Source organism: Anthonomus grandis, chromosome 1 (assembly GCF_022605725.1).
Source record: "Anthonomus grandis grandis chromosome 1, icAntGran1.3, whole genome shotgun sequence".
Classification (NCBI taxonomy): Eukaryota; Metazoa; Arthropoda; class Insecta; order Coleoptera; family Curculionidae; genus Anthonomus; species Anthonomus grandis.
The window spans coordinates 7,827,285-7,845,391 of NC_065546.1; the positions used below are offsets into that span (position 1 = coordinate 7,827,285).

The 18,107-nt window shown below is 30.5% G+C and overlaps 2 protein-coding genes across 3 annotated transcripts in view; one reads left to right on the plus strand and one right to left on the minus strand.

Annotated features, from left to right (window-relative positions):
- LOC126737978 (vesicular glutamate transporter 2-like) overlaps positions 1–986 on the minus strand; it is a 63,078-nt gene extending 62,092 nt beyond the window's left edge. The window contains exon 1 of the mRNA XM_050443122.1: positions 664–986. Coding sequence (XP_050299079.1) covers positions 664–718 — 55 coding nt within the window. The 5' untranslated portion in view covers positions 719–986. The remainder of the gene's footprint in view (positions 1–663) is intronic.
- LOC126737949 (uncharacterized) overlaps positions 1–18,107 on the plus strand; it is a 541,322-nt gene that overhangs the window by 260,015 nt on the left and 263,200 nt on the right. For both annotated transcript variants that reach the window (XM_050443074.1, XM_050443084.1), the window contains exons 3-4: positions 12,715–12,782; positions 13,352–13,573. In XM_050443074.1, coding sequence (XP_050299031.1) covers positions 12,715–12,782; positions 13,352–13,573 — 290 coding nt within the window. The remainder of the gene's footprint in view (positions 1–12,714; positions 12,783–13,351; positions 13,574–18,107) is intronic.

Sequence of the window (18,107 nt, forward strand, 5' to 3'; positions counted from 1 at the left end):
GTACATGGAAAAATAGTATAAAGCCTTAAGAACAGTTTAACACCAATTCTGCACCGATTCCAATCGGTTTTAGTAGTTAAAATTTCGATTATAAAAAGGGTATTTTAAAATTTGTGCATTTGATTTCGGCGAATATCAGGTATATTATAGAAATATATTCGGGGTGATTTTTAGCGATTTTTCGTGCTTGGCACTTTATTAAAAAAAAATACTTTTAGGGTACTTTTAAAATTAGCGAAAAAATTAAATTTTAGTATGTTATAGTAAAATGAATGGCGCATCTACTCGATTAGTTTTGGTTTATCTATCACACACAGGGTGCGCACAATTAATTTCTAAAGTCAAAAAATGTTAAAAAATTTATAACTCAAAACCGGTTTTACTTAGAAGAACGGTTAAAATTGCAAAACAACACGCTACAAACCGCTCCTAAGCCATTTGGCTACCATCTTCTAAATGATCAAGACAGTAGTACTCGTATAATAATTAAACGTTTAATCATCATCGGCTTATAAATAAATCCATATATACCAATATATTATATTGCATTTTAATATCGATTATCATATTTTAGGACAGCTTGTATATAGAATAAATCACTCATCAATGTTTAACAGCTTGAAAACCTAACCGCAATCCCAATTAAAAAATTATCAAACTCACCTAATTTTCCTGGTTCTTCTTCTTCCTCCAAAACTTTTACAGTCTTAGTAGACATCGTATTTTATTAAACAAATATGGTTGGTATCTTTAAAGTTCTTCTTAAATTAACTTTAAACTAATAAAAATTAGCAATACATCGTAAGAAGAGTTTGTATGGTTTACCCGTGACACAAATACACATCAAGATATTTACTATAATTATCTTTCAAGGTAACATATTAGGCTTGACATATAAATTTATTAAACACTAAGAACTTAAGAAAAAAACCAGAAAATTTATAAATTATCAGATTAATGCACTTGTCACGTTCAATAGTTAAAATAACTAATACATTATTAAATCCGGTTAATGAATCTGTTTAAATCAACATATCGTTCGTATGATGTTACTTCCAAGGTTTTATCAGCTTGTAATAACGTATTGTTTCTGCTTCAGTAAAATATTACAAACTGGCATGTCATTACAATACGTTATCTGCTTATTAAAAAAAATAAAACACATTAATCTACTTACTATCAACCATTAATATTATCATAAATTTTTATGATTTAGAGGCGTATACTTTCATTATTTTAATTTAATGTGGGTCAAGTCCTAATTTAAAAAATATTCTCTGTAACAGGTTGCCATGCATTTATTTGTAATAGACTTGCTTTCATAAGACTTGAATATTTTTTTCTTAACTCTTTTTTGTCTCTATTACCTAATAACATAACAGTTTTCTTATATGGGCGCCATGTATCTTTATCTATGACGTAACTCATAAAGACCACGAAGATCTATGCTAGAATATCGTTAATTAGACTTGATGGCATAAAACTTTATAGGAAATGAAAAAATCTAAAGCATCTAAATAAATTAAAAGATTAAAACACATTACAAACAAGTATAAACGGTGTAAAGTTTATGCTCGCAAAACTCGTAAAAATAGACAATGATAATCAAATTAGTTTGACCAAACAATTTTGAAGATTTGTGAGGTTAGAATATTAAAAATAATATATCATCATATGAAACAAATTTCCAGATTCTTATAGATTCCAAAGATGCAGCAAGTATAATACCTAAAAAAAGCAAGATATGTAATCTTTTTCTCTTAGGAACAAGTGATATTTGATAAGATTAGTGCATAAGGGAAAACAACCGAAAATAATGATAATAATAATAATAATCTTTATTTAGCATAAATAGCTACATACAAAAACATCAAATTTCCTCAAAAATTATTGAAAATAAAAATACATATAATATTAACAATAATGTTCATAAAGCTAATTCAACAACATATTTAGTCAGCAAGAGTAGGTACCATATAAGTAAGCAATAAATATATGAAGTATATGAAATATATGCAATGCGGGGTATCCCGATCCTTAACACTTGCAACACCCTGGTTTTAGTAGCAGCATCCCGGTTAATCCAAGGGATACCGCATAATGCCGGTCCGTCTAAACACTGCCCCGTCGGCGACCTAAGCACCCCGCTACCAAAACTGAATCAGAAGTTATTAAAAATTACCACACACATAACCCTAAAGCGCTCTTACTAACTTTACAATAATATTATTAATCAATTAATTATTTATATACCCTTATAAATTAATTAATATACTCTTATTGTGTAAAAATATAATATACATATATGCACTTGAGGTTAATATTAACATATAGATCTAAACAAAACAATTGATGTAATCAAAATTTGCAGTGCTCGCAAATAACCATAAAATGTTACGCCAATAGGTGAATCTCGGTCATGGGGTTAATTACCGATGAGCTGGTGAACTAGATCGAATACAGGGTGTCCTGGTTTCTTCTGAAGAGACCATGTCAAATCCTGGTTAATCCATAAATACTTTTTCAGTATCCCGGTTGTTTTATGGATAGCAAACACAGCTCTTCTGCCTCCCACAGATACCTCATGATTGTTTTCACTTCACTACAATATTTATCTGCACATATATTCACTATAATAATTCAAGCCACATACTAAAAAGAAACTTAAAATAAGTGTTAAACTAAAATAGTGATTCTAAACAACATACTATGAAAAATAAACACTTAGGCAAAGGCAACAAAAATCCTAGGACAATATATGTGCCCTAACCAGCCTTTTAAAAATATTTACAGAATCACAGTCTCTTATGCTTGTTGGTAATCTATTAAAATCTTGTAAGCCTCTCTGTAGGACAGAATTTAACATCTAGTTAGAGTTACACCTATCGATCAGTATAAAATTGTTACAGTTTCGAGTTTGATAATGATGAACATCTCTAAAAAACTTCACCTTCTTACAAATATATGATGGTAACCTATTATTTTTAACTTTATACAAAAAACATAGATGCTAAACATCATTTTTTGCTTAACAGACAACATATTCAGGACGTTATGCATCATTACGATTGGTGTATATCTATTGCATTTCAAAATAGTTCTCATTGCTCTGTTCTGTACAAGCTGCAACTGTTCAATTTTAAAGTTTGGTAAATTGTATAAAACTGTTGAGCAAAATTCAAGATGTGGAGCTGCAATACTATTATACAATATAGCATTGATAATTGTTTTCCCACTCTTGCAATGAAACCAATTTTTTTGGAAAATTAGTTATATAATCAGCGTGTGCATAAAAATTTAAGTTACAATCAAATTGTTAAATAAAAAAAACAAAGAATTAAAAAAACAAAGAATTTATAATTATAATTAATTATTAACAATTTATTATTTTAATATCGCTTTAATTATACTTGGATTGAATGAAATTTGAATGGAGTGATGGGGAATAACAGGAAGGAAAAAGGAGAGTAAAGATATGGGGAGTGAGGGTTAGAAAGTGGGTACAAGGGAACCAATGGAAGGAGGGAGACTTACTATAGGCTATAGAGACAGCTCAGGGGATCTTCTCAAAGGGAAGCGGACTAGCACTAACCACTTTGGTAGAGTGGCGTGGATTCAACAAGAGATCAATAAAATATAAGCGCCACCTGTTTTATCCCAGATGGATAAGAAAATCCCGATGACCAAGAAAACAGGAAATTACTAAAAGCACTATAGGACCTATAAACCTGAAAGAAAATCTTACAAGGAAGAACAGACAGTTTTAAGTGAATCTATATTAAAAGAAAAATTAATAATCAAACTTATTATTTTAAGAACAAGTTATGTTGCCCTTCCTAAATATAGTGTTTATATCAAAACTAAAATCTTGTATTATGTTGTTTGGGGCTAAAAGTTCGCATGAGTACTTTCGAAATAGGCCTATTTATCCAGTTTACAAGATCAATACGGTCTATTTCAATAAAATAACTAATATGTACCTAGTTATTATGAAACTATTCAAAACAATGGTGTGGTAGTAAAATCTAATGATGAGAGTGGTAACAATGTAATTTTGAGGTTAGTATTTAATCTAATATACTACAGTAAAGCTAATGAATGTTGACAGGACTTTGGTTTACTGGTTAGGTTGTTTTACTGACTGCATGGTTCACTAAACGTCACAAACATTGATCAAACCTGGCTCCAAAAGGGCTGCATGAGTGCGATGGGGGACCTGGGTGGATCGGTTTAACAGTGAATGTCAATGTAGATGTTGTGGACGTTATTGGAGTAGATGAGTAGAGATTTCTACCTCTTATAATCGTGGATAAAGACCATACTGGGGGGATAAAAGAAAAAAGCCTGAAAGTGGAAGAATACCCAGATTGAGGAATCGCCAATAGAGTAAGTAGATATAAGCATTGATGGTTAAACTTAACGGTATGCGTGAGTCTACTTATATAAAATTACATGTGTAATATGTAAATAATCATAAACCAAGATGCCAAATCAAAATATTAGGACTTACCAATGGAATTGGCCTTTTCTCGGGAACACAAAACTGGACACTTAAACAAAGAACCTTGAAAAAGTTGGGATTTAACTACACCACTTATAATCCTGCACTATTGCAGTATGGCATTTAGTATCCACAAACTAAAATACCCAAAAGGTGAGTTTTCAACTTTTCATGGGAGTAAAATCGGCAAAAATACCAAGAAACAACCTTCTTCAAAGGCTTGTTCTTCGAGACTCCTAGAGGTCAAAGATTTTCGCGCCAGAAATGGTTTTAGTAGGGATATATGAGAATGAGCTGGGATCTTATTTTCTAGGATATGACTTCTGACATTAGTGAAATCAAAACAATTAAAAAAAATTAATGTTATGATTAATAATTTGAGTTTCATCATAAGGGTTGAAAATTATTGATATCATAATTAGAATTAATACTGAAATGATAACTGTTTATTTTATTAATTTTAGCACCAGAATAACTTAGAAATTGCCTCTTAAAGTTCTAGAATCGAGCTATGCTATCGCTAACATTTTAGATTCATTTTATTTTCTTATTTTTTATGTATCTGACGAAAATAAACTGTAACAAAATGTTACTCCTAAATATTTAATTTGACTCTCATATTCTATCTTTTCATTATTTACCATAATGTTAATATCTTTCGAATTGATGTGCATTAATTTGCCCTTTTTCCCAAATAAACAAAATTTCGATTTTGATGTGTTTAGTCAAAGACTATTACTGCAAAGCCATTTAAATAAATTAGATAAATAATTATTAAGAATTATTTGCATTTCATTTAGATCCCTCCCGATAAAATAAATCATAGTGTCGTCAGCAAAAAGCTCTATTTTACAATCACTTATAATATTAACGATATCATTAATATATGACAGAAATAACAGGAGGCCTAAAACAGTTCCCTGAGGTACTCCATATTCGTTGATTAGTAACTCTGACACGCTGTTTTTAAACTTGACTTTTTGCGACCTGTTTTGTAAGTAAGATTTAAACCACAATAAAACTTTATGTTTAATACACATCTTTTCCATTTTGTTTAACAGATTAGCTCTATTTACAGTCTCATAGTATTTTTGTAATTGTTCTTTCACAGCAAGTTTTAACACTTTCTCATAAATCTCCACGGTATTTATTGGTCTAAACTCATTGTGAGAAATAACTTTTTGTACTTTTGGTACAGGGAGTATTGTTGACACTTTCCAAGCCTCTGGAAATACTCCGCTTGAGAGTGATATATTTACTATATTTCAAAGTCGATTTCCAGCCACACTACATACGTCACACAAAACCTTTTTTGAAATTCCATTTTCTCCACCTCCGACATTCTTCATGTTTTTCAGAATTATCTTTAATTTAGCTAGGGATATTTCTTTAAAATTTGAGAACTCCGGATATTGAATATTAAGGGGATTGACAAAGTTGTCATAAGAGAGAGAATAGTTTGGAATACTATTGATAATATCAATTATACTATTTATAAAATATTTATTCAACTTTGTTGCAATTTGTAATTCATTTGAAATCATTTGGTCATCAAATTTAGTTTCGTTTGGTAATAAAAAATTTTTTCCAGGAAGTAACTTTTTTAAGTTTTTCCACATTTCACGCGGATTTTTTTTTTTTTTTATCTATAACTTCTCTAAAATATTTATCTTTTTCATTTTTAATTTGATTAACAGTTAAGTTTCGTACTTTTTTGTATTCCCTCCATACTCCATCATCTTTTTCCACAACAGATCTAACATATAAATTATCTCTTACATTCATTCTCTCACGGATATCAGACGGAATCCAATCTTTTTGCAAATATTTCTGTTTTAGAACAATGGTTTTATTTGGGCACATAGAATTTAATATATTGATACTATCAACAAAAATATTTGCCAAAATATTCACATCCGCACTATTATTTGTCCATTCAGTATCATAAAGATAATCATGGAGTCGGTTTACATTGTAGCTCTTAATACACCTACGATAAATAATCATATCACGGTTTTCATTTATTTTCAGAGCAGGATGTATAGCCAGAATACAATGATCACTTATCTTGGGGAACCTTAAATGACAAATTCGCATTATTGGTCACAATATACTCAATTAATGTTTGACTTTTATCTGTAATACGAGTAGGGGAGTCAACAATTTGAAAAAAACCATTTGAATATATGGAAGATTTTCAAGACAGAATCTTTTAGAAAGTTTACTTTGGATTTCCGATTGGATGTTGGTAATTTCTTTTGCTGCACACAGTTTAAGATTAATCCACCTTTTTTTGTCGCTCTCCCCAGTGTTACTCCGATTCCGATTTCTGTTGGATTTACTTTCGTTTTTAAATCTTCCTTTATTTTTTTAATATCCTTTGGAATCGCGCCCTTCTGATTAACCACCAAGACCTTACTTTGGGTGACCGATGCATATGATGCTTTCTCAGACACCCGTTTTTCTTCTTTAAGGCTGATGTTTTCAGCCAATAGTGTATCAACTTTTTCATTTAGTGCATTAGTTTTACTGACTAATAGGTCTAAGGTACAATTTATATGATCTATCAAGTTTTGGTCGATGCATAGATCCTCAACTCGGCTTTTTTTTTCCTCGATCTCTCGGGTCTGTTGCTACTGTTAGTACATGTTTTACATTTCTAACTTGTTTTCTTTAAGTGGAATCCTCTTAGATCAACATTTTCACACTTTCCATGGAAAAACTGGTTACACTCCGTACACTCGATAATTCCCTTAATATCATCAAGACCTTGTTTACATTTGTAACACGTAGAACGGTGTGAATGCTATAGATCATTAATGAGATTCCTATTATATTAGGCTAGACAGCGAGGTGATAACATTTTGAGTTTTAAGAAGATTTCAGATATGGCATAGAAAAATGTAATCAAAAAAATAAAGAAGTTAGTAAAATGATCTATTTTCTAAAAATGATATAGAAATCTGCACATATAGAGAAATTTTTTTTTTAATAAGTTGTCTCATTATTTATAATCACTTACGAGAAATATAAACTATCATAAAATAATAAGTACTTTATTATATTTTTCAACGATCAAATGAGACATTTGTAAGATAAAGATTTTTTTGTATTAACTGATCAAGAAATTTACCAGACCCACCTTTACTAGATAGCTCAAGAAAATTACCTCTTCAATCTATATAAGTACCTAGATACGTTACTATAATTCACAAATAGAGTCATAAGTTATAGGTCACAAGGCAATCTGTCAATTATTTGCTATTTAATCTAAAATGTGTCATAATAATGTAAAACTAACGGCTCCTATCCAATTAGTCAATTTATGTTTCATTATGTTTAACGTATTTATATTTGTCAATAGAAAAACATTAAAAATTAAGTATAAACAACTAACTTTTGTATGCTAAAATAGGTAGTACGTTTTAAAATCATAAACTTATCAAAAAAGACTATTAATATTGAAAACTATGTATTATATTCGAAGACTACCATCAAGATTGAACACATACAATATTCATCAAAATGTGTATTTAAAAAACTCAACGAATGTATAATATAATATATAATAACCTGGGCCATCTTGATATCTTTTTAATTTGTTATATGCTAGAATGAACAAGATTTTATATCTAGTATCATAGATATGGACCCCTCTGTACACCTCATATTGTCCATTACAATGTTTATTACAAAAATGTAATTGTCCTTTACATGAATATGGAAAATAAGATTCCTTATTTTTTTCAACTCTTTTTACATCCTTTTTCACTTTTCAGAGAATTTCAATTTACCGATAATACATTGCCGTCATCTTACAAGATCCGATTCAGTAAGGGAGGCAAACTTTTGGCTACATCGCGTACATATGAAATGTTAAAAAGCAGTTGATTTTTATGTAGTCTAACGATAAATAGCAAATTTGCCTGGTAAAATGTTGACCGAGACATTGTAATTAATTAATAAATAATTATAAATTGAGGCATATAGGATCAAAACCCGCTAAGTCCAATTTTAGTCAAAAATATGTTATATACATGATTATATTCGTCATAAAAATATCTATCCACATGAACAGAAATTCAGTAACAAAATCCATCTAATCCACTATAAAATACAGTTTAAAAACTCGGTTCAGTTTCAAATTCCCTTAAATCCAACTTGGTTTATTTTCAAATACCGCCAAATCCAAATTAGCCAATCAGATACTCAGCTAGGTGGTCATGTGATCAAAATAGTAGTCCGTTGATATTATTTTGAACTGCTGTCAGAAACGTCTCATTTGCGGTTGACATCAGTATGTTTTCAAGGTTTATTTAATTTAAAAAAGTATAATAAAAGTAACGTGCGATAACACGAAAGAAATCGTCGTAGTAAATCAAAATAAGGCTAGAAAGAGGCAGCGAGCTCCAGAAAATTGGAAAAGGAATGTGGAAAAGACAAGAAGGTAATGAGTTTTGTTTACATTTTTAAAGTTAAGAAAAACTAAGGATGGTGTGTTCTTCTTTTAGATATTCTGCTGTAACTCTACCAAAATACCCAAAATGTAAACATTGTACTAAAAGTTATAGATGCAGTACTTTGATAATGTTAGATATTAAAAAGTTTCATAATGCTTTTTACGAGAACCAAACTAAGGTGGGTCAAGACAATTTTATCATAAAGCTCTCCCAGATAGAGGTACCACGTCGCCGTCGAAATAACAAGGGAACATCCAGTCGACAATTTGCGTGCAAGTATTTCATCCTAAAAAATCAAAATAATAATTTGGTACCAGTTTGCCGTGAAAGTTTTTTAGGTGTACTTTGCCTTCACCCAGATAGAGTAAAAGGTGTTTTGCATCGACATTTCACAAGTCGTAATATGGCAAAAGAAAGGCGAGGTGGAAACAGAAAAGAAAGATTATTTCAGCCTAGAAGATATGCAATAATTAGCTTTATAAAAAAAATTAAGGCTATTAAGTAATATATCACAAAATAATTTTCAAGTAAAATGCTATAATTAATTTTAGATAATCACCTTTTTGGGCCCTTTATTTATAACCAAACACTGACGAGTCTCACTACTGCCGCAGCAAAACGGCATGCAGAGTTTATTTACCCAGCAGCCTAAATATTCGGCGTTTGTGGAAATTATACAAAAGTGAGGCTTCTCTGGAGCTTCAGGTAAAAGAAAGTTATTTCCGATCAATTTTTAATACCCATTTTAAACATAGGGTTTGGATCTCCACGTACTGATGTATGTTCAAAATGTTTTGAGCTTGGAGAAAAGCTAAAAGAGGAAAAAGATGCGAGTGAGACAAACAAGATAATGATTGAACTTCGAATTCACAAACTGAGAGCAAAAGCTTTTTTTTGCAAAATTGAGAGAAAAAAAAGAAGGGTTGCTAATAATAAGTTTTGATTGTCAAAAGAATTTAACTCTGCCCAAAATTCCAGATCAGAGTGTACACTACAGCAGACAACTGTATATGTATAACTTCAAAACAGTCACAGGAGACTCTCATTCTTCACTTACTCCAGAAAATGTTCGGATTTTTGCATGGACTGAGGATAAACATCGCAAAGGAACAAATGAAATTGCATCTGCTGTTTTTTATACTTTAAACTATAGTAATTTTGATGGTATTGAAAAAGTTCGTCTTGTCGCTGATGGATGCGGAGGACAAAATAAGAACAGCATCATGTTGGCAATGTATTTTACATGGTTGAGTACTGCTCCTATAAAAGCACTAGAGCTTGTCTTTCCTGTTGTTGGACACTCGTATATTCCTCCGGACCGGGTATTTGGTGATATTGAAAAATCCATTAGAAATATTGAACAGATAGTAAAACCTATAAAATACCTGGATATATTTAGACAACATGGAACAGTTGTTGAACTGGGTAAAGATGTGCTAGTTATGGACTGCAAATCTGCTTCACAGGAAGTTTTAAATCCCCCATCTAAGTGGCATTTTAAATTTAATATGTCCACAAGGTTCAAATTAAAAAGAGGGAGGAATAATACCGTGACCATAAGGGGAGAACAAAGTTATATGTCTGACCTTAATCAGAGCAAATCCGTCTTTTGTCTGTAAAAAAGGAAAATCTCAAGATTCCTTAAATCTCTTGCCAATAGAAACTGGAGTACCACCAACCATTAATAAACTACAGGATCTGTCATCGCTATTAATTAAACATTATGGAGCCCAGTGGAAAGATTTTGGTAGTCTAGATTATTATAAGCTAGTGTTAAATCACGATAGTGTTAAATCAAGATAGTGTTAAAAATAAAAATATCTAGGAGGGACTTATCCGCAAGAAAATTATGAAATCGACGTGGACGACCAAAATGATCTCTGTGAACCAGTAGAGATAGTTCCGGATTTAGTAGCTTAGATTTTTTACTTGAAGTGTGTCTTTTTGTGATCTGAAGATACTTTTAAAACATATCTTTAAGTAGTCCTATATTTCTTTTTGTTATATCTGTTACATTTTCTTTGGTTTAATTTTCTATTATAACTTTGTTTCGTGACAAACTACACTAAGTCCATTTTATTTATGATCAAAATCCACCAAAAATTTTTCGGGTAAAATTCAGGATATTTTCTTTTACTTAAATAGAGTCTAAAAGTATCGAAGAATCTATAAACAAAACTTTAACCCTAAAGTTGATTTTTTTGGATTTTTCTGAAAATTTAAGTAAAGTGGATTTATCGGGTTTTGATCTTATATGCCTCAATTAATCGTAGCAGGATACATCGCGTACCATCATAAAATTACATGAACATGAAAGTAAAAGACATCACGAATCCGAATCTAATGACCATTCGTAACAAAGGCTAGAATTAGCATTGCCATGGAACTATGGGCAGTTTGTTTGCTTGCAACATCTCTGATGCGATGATGCCAAATGCTTATGTAGAAATGACAAAAAAAAACACTTTATAATATCATAAAAATTTGTCACTTATTTTGACAGGCGCAAAACAATATTATTCCTCTTCAATAAAATATGAAGCATTTTTTTTTTCATAAAATATGGTAAGATACTCTACAAAGCACTAAAGCAGTCAACATTTAAAGTTAAATGAATATATGTAGATAACGTATATTAGAGAAAAGGGCAACAACATCGCAACGTCGCTTGAGCACATTTTTGATGACACCGACACAAGTAGTCTTTACCAGTTGAGTGACGTCGTCAAAAAATATTTACATTATACAGAGTGTTTCTTAACTACGGTACGAAACTATACAGGGTGAATCGTTAGGTCGTTTTATGAAAAAAAGTTCTTATGAACGTATGTCGGGAGTTGCTTTGTTTCTGAGATACAGGGCGATGAAGGTTTAAAAAAATAACGGTATTTTAAAAATACTATAACTATCCTTAAACCGATTTGGTTGAAATTTGGTGCAGTTATTTGAAGTTATACGACGCTTATTTAGCTGTAACTAGATTGAAATTATTAGATCCAGTGGCGTGTCAGTGGGCACCACATGCTTATTGTTGAGAAAAAAACAAGGCCAAGAAAGTAATTTGCCAACCACACCACATTTTCCTCCTCAAATCTAAACAACGTCTTGAAATCTGACTCACGTACGACTTGTAGTATTTTCTTGTACGTAAATGCACCTCATTACCAATAACTAACACAATACTGCGACTAATAAACCAAAGATCACTTAAACAAGCCCTTACAAATAGGTTTTATTAAACAAAACTGCACAAATTTTAAGATGCCAGGACAACTAATGATAAAATGAGACAAGTTGCTATAACCTAGATTTCTTTTTTAAGAAGCAAATCCTTTAGTTTTTAAGTAAATGCTTCTTTTTATAAATAAGAAAAAGTTAACACCTTTTACTTTACAGAAGCGGGACCTTTTCCTTTACTTCTTTTTATGCATATACCTTGAAGGAATTGCTTTATTTATTGAAAGCAAAAGGTAAAACTTTTTTATATATATGGACTATTGAGATTGTGGTGTTTATTGTATAGCACGTGCAATCATGAAATTCATTTTTAATAAGGAATTTGCTTAATATTTTCCTTTGCGGTTTCTTTCTTCTTTCCTTGCTTGTAAAAACGTTTTTTCAAGTGCGCCTCCCCTGAATACTTCCATAATAAACTTAAAGAAGTAACAATTAAATAAAAATTTTAGGATTAAAAACTAGAAAAAATTCACATACACTTTACGCTACTTAACGCTATTTTATATATTGTTTCAGAATAAACTACAAGCTAGATGACAATCCTTCAATACATAGAGCAATATTTGTGTATTCAATAGCACCTGGTAAGTCAACATTTATTTTTTTTATCAGAAATAATTAAAATGTTCGTAAAACACATTAATAAATCACTTTAATTTATCAGCTTTTATACTTAAAACTTTTTTGCTTTCACGGCAAAAATTAATTTCAAGTAGATTTTACCTTTTTAAAAAAAAATAATTTCATTAGACAAGTAACTAACTGAAAACTCGTTATGCAACCGAGTGGAGAAGCTTGATTTTTTTTTATATGCTTCCTGGATACCCCATAAGTCAGGAAATTTAAAATTCTTTGTTGTTTGATGAAATTTGTCTTGGATGTCTATACCTTGGAAAAGTATTATAAACGCAAAAAAGTATGTAAGCCGATAAAGAATTTTGACAAGGACGAAATTCCGTATTTTAATGGAAAGAAAGAAAATATAATTGATTATGTTATATTTTCTAATGGCCTTAACATAAATAGTAATATATTGATAAAAAATAGTAATTATTATTTATCTAAATAAAATCAAACACAATTTTGTTTTTATAAGGCACTAAATATATTATATTAAATATTAATTAAAATAGCATCAATGTTTTTGTTTTAGAATGTCGCCTTTATTTGCAACCGGAATCAAAAACTTTGAGTAACGTGGATTTACCTAGATCCGCAGATTGTTGGATCTGGTTTCCTTCTCCTAACGACGGCCACGGATTGGTCGTTGAACTCATGAGACTTAACGTACCTTGTAGCAAAGGACACGTACATTTTTCTGGGACCAATCAAACTGCTAAATTTGAACATGATTACACTTCTCATAAGTTATGTGGTAAGTGATAAGAGTATATTAAAAATAAAGTATTTTTTTTTATTTACTCTGTCTCTAGGTCGACAGGTAATTAAAGATTAAAGCAAGAAATGTATTCAATTATTTAAAAAAAACTATAGCAATGAAATTAATAAATATTTAATTACATACAGGGTAATAATTTTAAAAGTAGAAATGGCTTATTATTTTGAAACCGTAAAAGATATAAAAAATTTTTAAAATCGTTTGGTGGTCAAAAAAACTGCAATTTTTTTTTAGTTAACATATTTTTCAAGTGATTAAATGTTTCTTGTTAAGAATGTTCTTAATGCCAAATAGTTTATTTTTTAAGTAGAATTCTTAGATTTTCAGTTTCAAAAGACATGTGTGAAATAAATTTTGGTACATAGGTGACAATTCCCAAAAGTCTTTTAACATCTTTTTTACATTCGGGTTTTTTAAGACAACATTTTTTCTTTCATCAGGCTCAATGCCTTTTTGTGAAAAAATGTGGTTCATAATTTTTATTTCACGCTACATCAAACTCACATTTGGATAAATTTAATATTACGTTAATTTAGCGTAATTTGTCAAGAACTTGTTTTAAAACTAAGATCATATTCTTCTTTATTAGATTCCCATATTAAAAAAGCATCAATATATGACGCACAACCTTCTATGTTTTTAAAATGTCGACAAATTTTTGAAAAATTTTAGATGCGGGTTTTATTCTATAAGGAATCCGTAGAAAACGATACTTACCAAAAGGTGAATTAAAAGTGCAGTTTAAAAAACTTTTCTCGTCAAGCTGAATTTGCCAAAAGGCTTAACTTGCCTCCAATTTTGTAAAAAATTTTGCATTTAATATTTTTGACATAATTTCATTCACAGATTTAAAAATATAATTTTCAGGACCGTAATTCCTTTATTTAAGGTTTGCGGGTCGATACATACCGGGTGGCTGGCGCATCTAAAACGAAACAGAGCCAATTACGGGCAGTCCGTTAACTTTTTAAAAAAACGCTCGGACCTGTCGATTTTATTTTCGAGGGGGATACTTAATAATCACAAAATCACTTTCCCACCTACAATCCCCTAAGCGGGGGTGGCACCCCTAAAATCTTAAATGGGAAGGGGGGCCGAGTGATACCTCATTGGAAAGGTCTTTTAATTCTCTTTACAAGGGTACTTGGTTTGACGCAATTTAAGTAAGTACTTTTTAAAATTTTTGCATTTAAACCTTAAAAGGTAATTTTCAATATTTTTACTTTATCATAGACTACTAATGGTACTTTTAAGAAAAACAATGCCAGGCAGTAGGAAAAAACCATCAAGTATTATTAAATTATGAGACAAAAAATGAGATAGCTCTATCATATTACAGAATATTTTGACCTTAAGTCTAGACATTTAAAAAATTATCGTAAAAATACATTTAAAAAGAATTTGCTTTAGTTCACTATCTCAATCACAGACCACGTTGGTATTAATATTAATTTATTTACGACAGGTAATAAATATCATTAGAATAATACGAATGAACTAGAGAACGGGTCAGCCAAAAAATTTTACAAATATTTGTAAAATTACCTTGTTGACCAAAACTAAAAATTGAATCTGATAGGTAAAATGTACTTAGAGCTATTACAACAGGCCATTGATCCAGCATTGACAGCTATAATTGAAAGTAAAAAATGACAGATACGATGAGGATAGATTGATGTTTAAGCAGGATGGAGCCCCATTACATTATACGTTATTCGTGCGAGAATATTTGGATCGCACGTTTCCAGGACGATGGATTGGAAGAAAAGGTGCTATTGAATGCCCTCCACGATCGCCGGATTTATCACCTCTAGACTTTTTTCTTTGAGGTCACTTAAAAAGCAAAGTTTATGAGACTGAACCCACTTCGTTAGAAGATTTACAAGGCAGAATTGTAAATAAGTGTCTTCAAATCACGCCTGTAGTATTGCAAGAACGTGCGACCAACGCTTTGAGCAAAATCTTTTTAAATCTATTTTTGCAATAATTTTTTGAATGACTAGACTTAAAGTCAAAATATTCTGTAATATGATAGAGCTATCTCATTTTTTGTCTCATAATTTAATAATACTTGATGGTTTTTTCCTACTGCCTGGCATTGTTTTTCTTAAAAAGTACCTTTAGTAGTCTATGATAAAGTAAAAATATTGAAAATTACCTTTTAAGGGGTTTTTTTTAAAAGCGAAAATTTTAAAAAGTACTTACTTAAATTGCGTCAAACCAAGTACCCTTGTAAAAAGAATTAAAAGACCTTTCCAATGAGGTATCACTCGACCCCTCCTTCCCATTTAAGATTTTAGGGGTAGTGCCACCCCCGCTTAGGGCGTTGTAGGTGAGAAAGTGATTTTGTGATTATTAAGTGTCCCCCCTCGAAAATAAAATCGACGGGGTCCGAGCGTTGTTTTAAAAAGTTAATGGACTGCCCGTAATTGGCTTCCTGTTTCGTTTTCGATGCGCCACCCGGTACCTATACACGTAAATCTCCATTAGGTTTATGCACCAAAAAAACTATTCACCTATTCTGTACTTTAGCAATAAGGTTATTTAAGAAATTATTTTCTTTTTCTCTAGATCACTTATTAGAAATTTTATTTTATTATGCATTGCAAAGAGGGTGGCTTTGTAACTGGTTTTACGAACGGATCAGTATTTATGTGATATTTTTCGCACTTAAGAGTACCCAGACCTTGAAAAATGTATTTCTACTTTTCTGAAATTTTCGAATAATCACGAATTTGTGTATTCTGTGTTTTATTGTTGTGAATTATTTTTGTTTTCAACTAATCCAATAAATTTTTCCACATTTAATTTTTCACAATCAGATTTGCCTAAAATTGCGAGTCAAAAATTATTTTAAAGAATAAAAAATTCTAAATATTCTTTGATATTTAATAGTTGCTTTATTTTCGACATTTAAATTAATATTCCAGTCAAAGTTATTTTGCACCAAGTTGATATTTGCTATAAAGTCAATAAAGTAATTTAAAGAAAGGCTTCCATTAGAGGAGGAAATATTCGTATTTTGTTGATAGGCCTACAGAACTTAGCAAAATGGTTTAATTGTTTTGTCCCGCTTTATTGTAAGCGGGACACTCATAATACCACAATTTTCGCAAATAAACTGTTTTTTATACAATTTATTTTTGTAATTCCTAGAAACGATATATTTAATATCGTTTTACTCAGATAAAAATAAGAAAAAAAATCTACTTAGATAATGTTAATTTGATTTACAGGATAGCGTCTTCAAATTTTTTTCATATTCTTGATATCACTTTACAGATTTTATAGCATTTAGCCATAAAATACACCAAAAACGAAGTTGACATTATTCTTGAAATTAACAAATAGATTCTTTTCTTTGATGCAGGATTTCACATTAAAAAATAGAAGTCATTTTTAAGCATAGCGGAATGACTAAAAGCATAAACAGCTGATATATCACCGTGTGTTTTTTTTCTTCAAATTTTAATTCTATTAAATAAAATATTATGTCTAGATTATTTAAATATTTTAAATTTTCTTTATTTACCCAATACATACATATACAAATTATACACAATCAATTTTACAACTATATACTATATCACTCGACGACAAAAAGGACTACAGTGCGCCCATAGTGGGCGATAACATAAAATACACAAATCATGTGCATTTGAGGCGTTTAGCGTAATAATGGCCCAAGGTAAAAATTACAGTTTGTAGAAAATTGAGTTGAAAAAAATTGTAATTTTTGATTTTTATATTTTGATATTTATTTTTTTATTAATTCGATTTTGGTCAAAATGCTAAAAAAGCTATTTTTTAAACTAGGATTCGAAAGGAAATTTTGTTTTTTTAATAAGGTTTAGGCCACTTTTGCACTTTGTTTAAAAAATATACAACTTCATCTGTTTATAATATTTTTTTAATCATATTAAGTTATAACAAAACATAATTTTTCTTAAGTTTAACTAAGTTTTGAGCAAAAATGAACATAATGAAACCAAAATTAATTCAAATAGGTACTTCGTTAGAGTAGGAAGTCAAAGGAGTATCTTCAACCGAGTACAGAACATTGTCGTATGTGTTATCTTCAATGTTATTATTTTGTCTTTCCACAATATTAATGTCTTTAACTTTTAAATTATTGTAAAAAATATGTTAATAAGGAGGAACATACGCTAATCATTCTTGCAGATTGTTATACTTGCCCGCCTCAATTCCTCTACCTACAGGATATAATAGAGGGAGGTCCCTTACATAAGTTTTAGTATTTTGTTTGGAAATAGCAACTTCATCAATGGTAATTCCTAGGAATTACCATTGATGGTCGCCTTCGGTTTGAAGATCATATTTTACATTTAGCTGGGAAATTATCTTCTGGATGTTTCGCAGTAAGAATGGCAAAACAAGAGCTGGGAGGGGTGGTTGCACGTTCAGTGTACTTTTCACTTATTGAGTCTCATATTCGGTATGGCTTGCCTTTTTGGGGTTTAACCAATAAGGGGCTACTTAACATTATCTT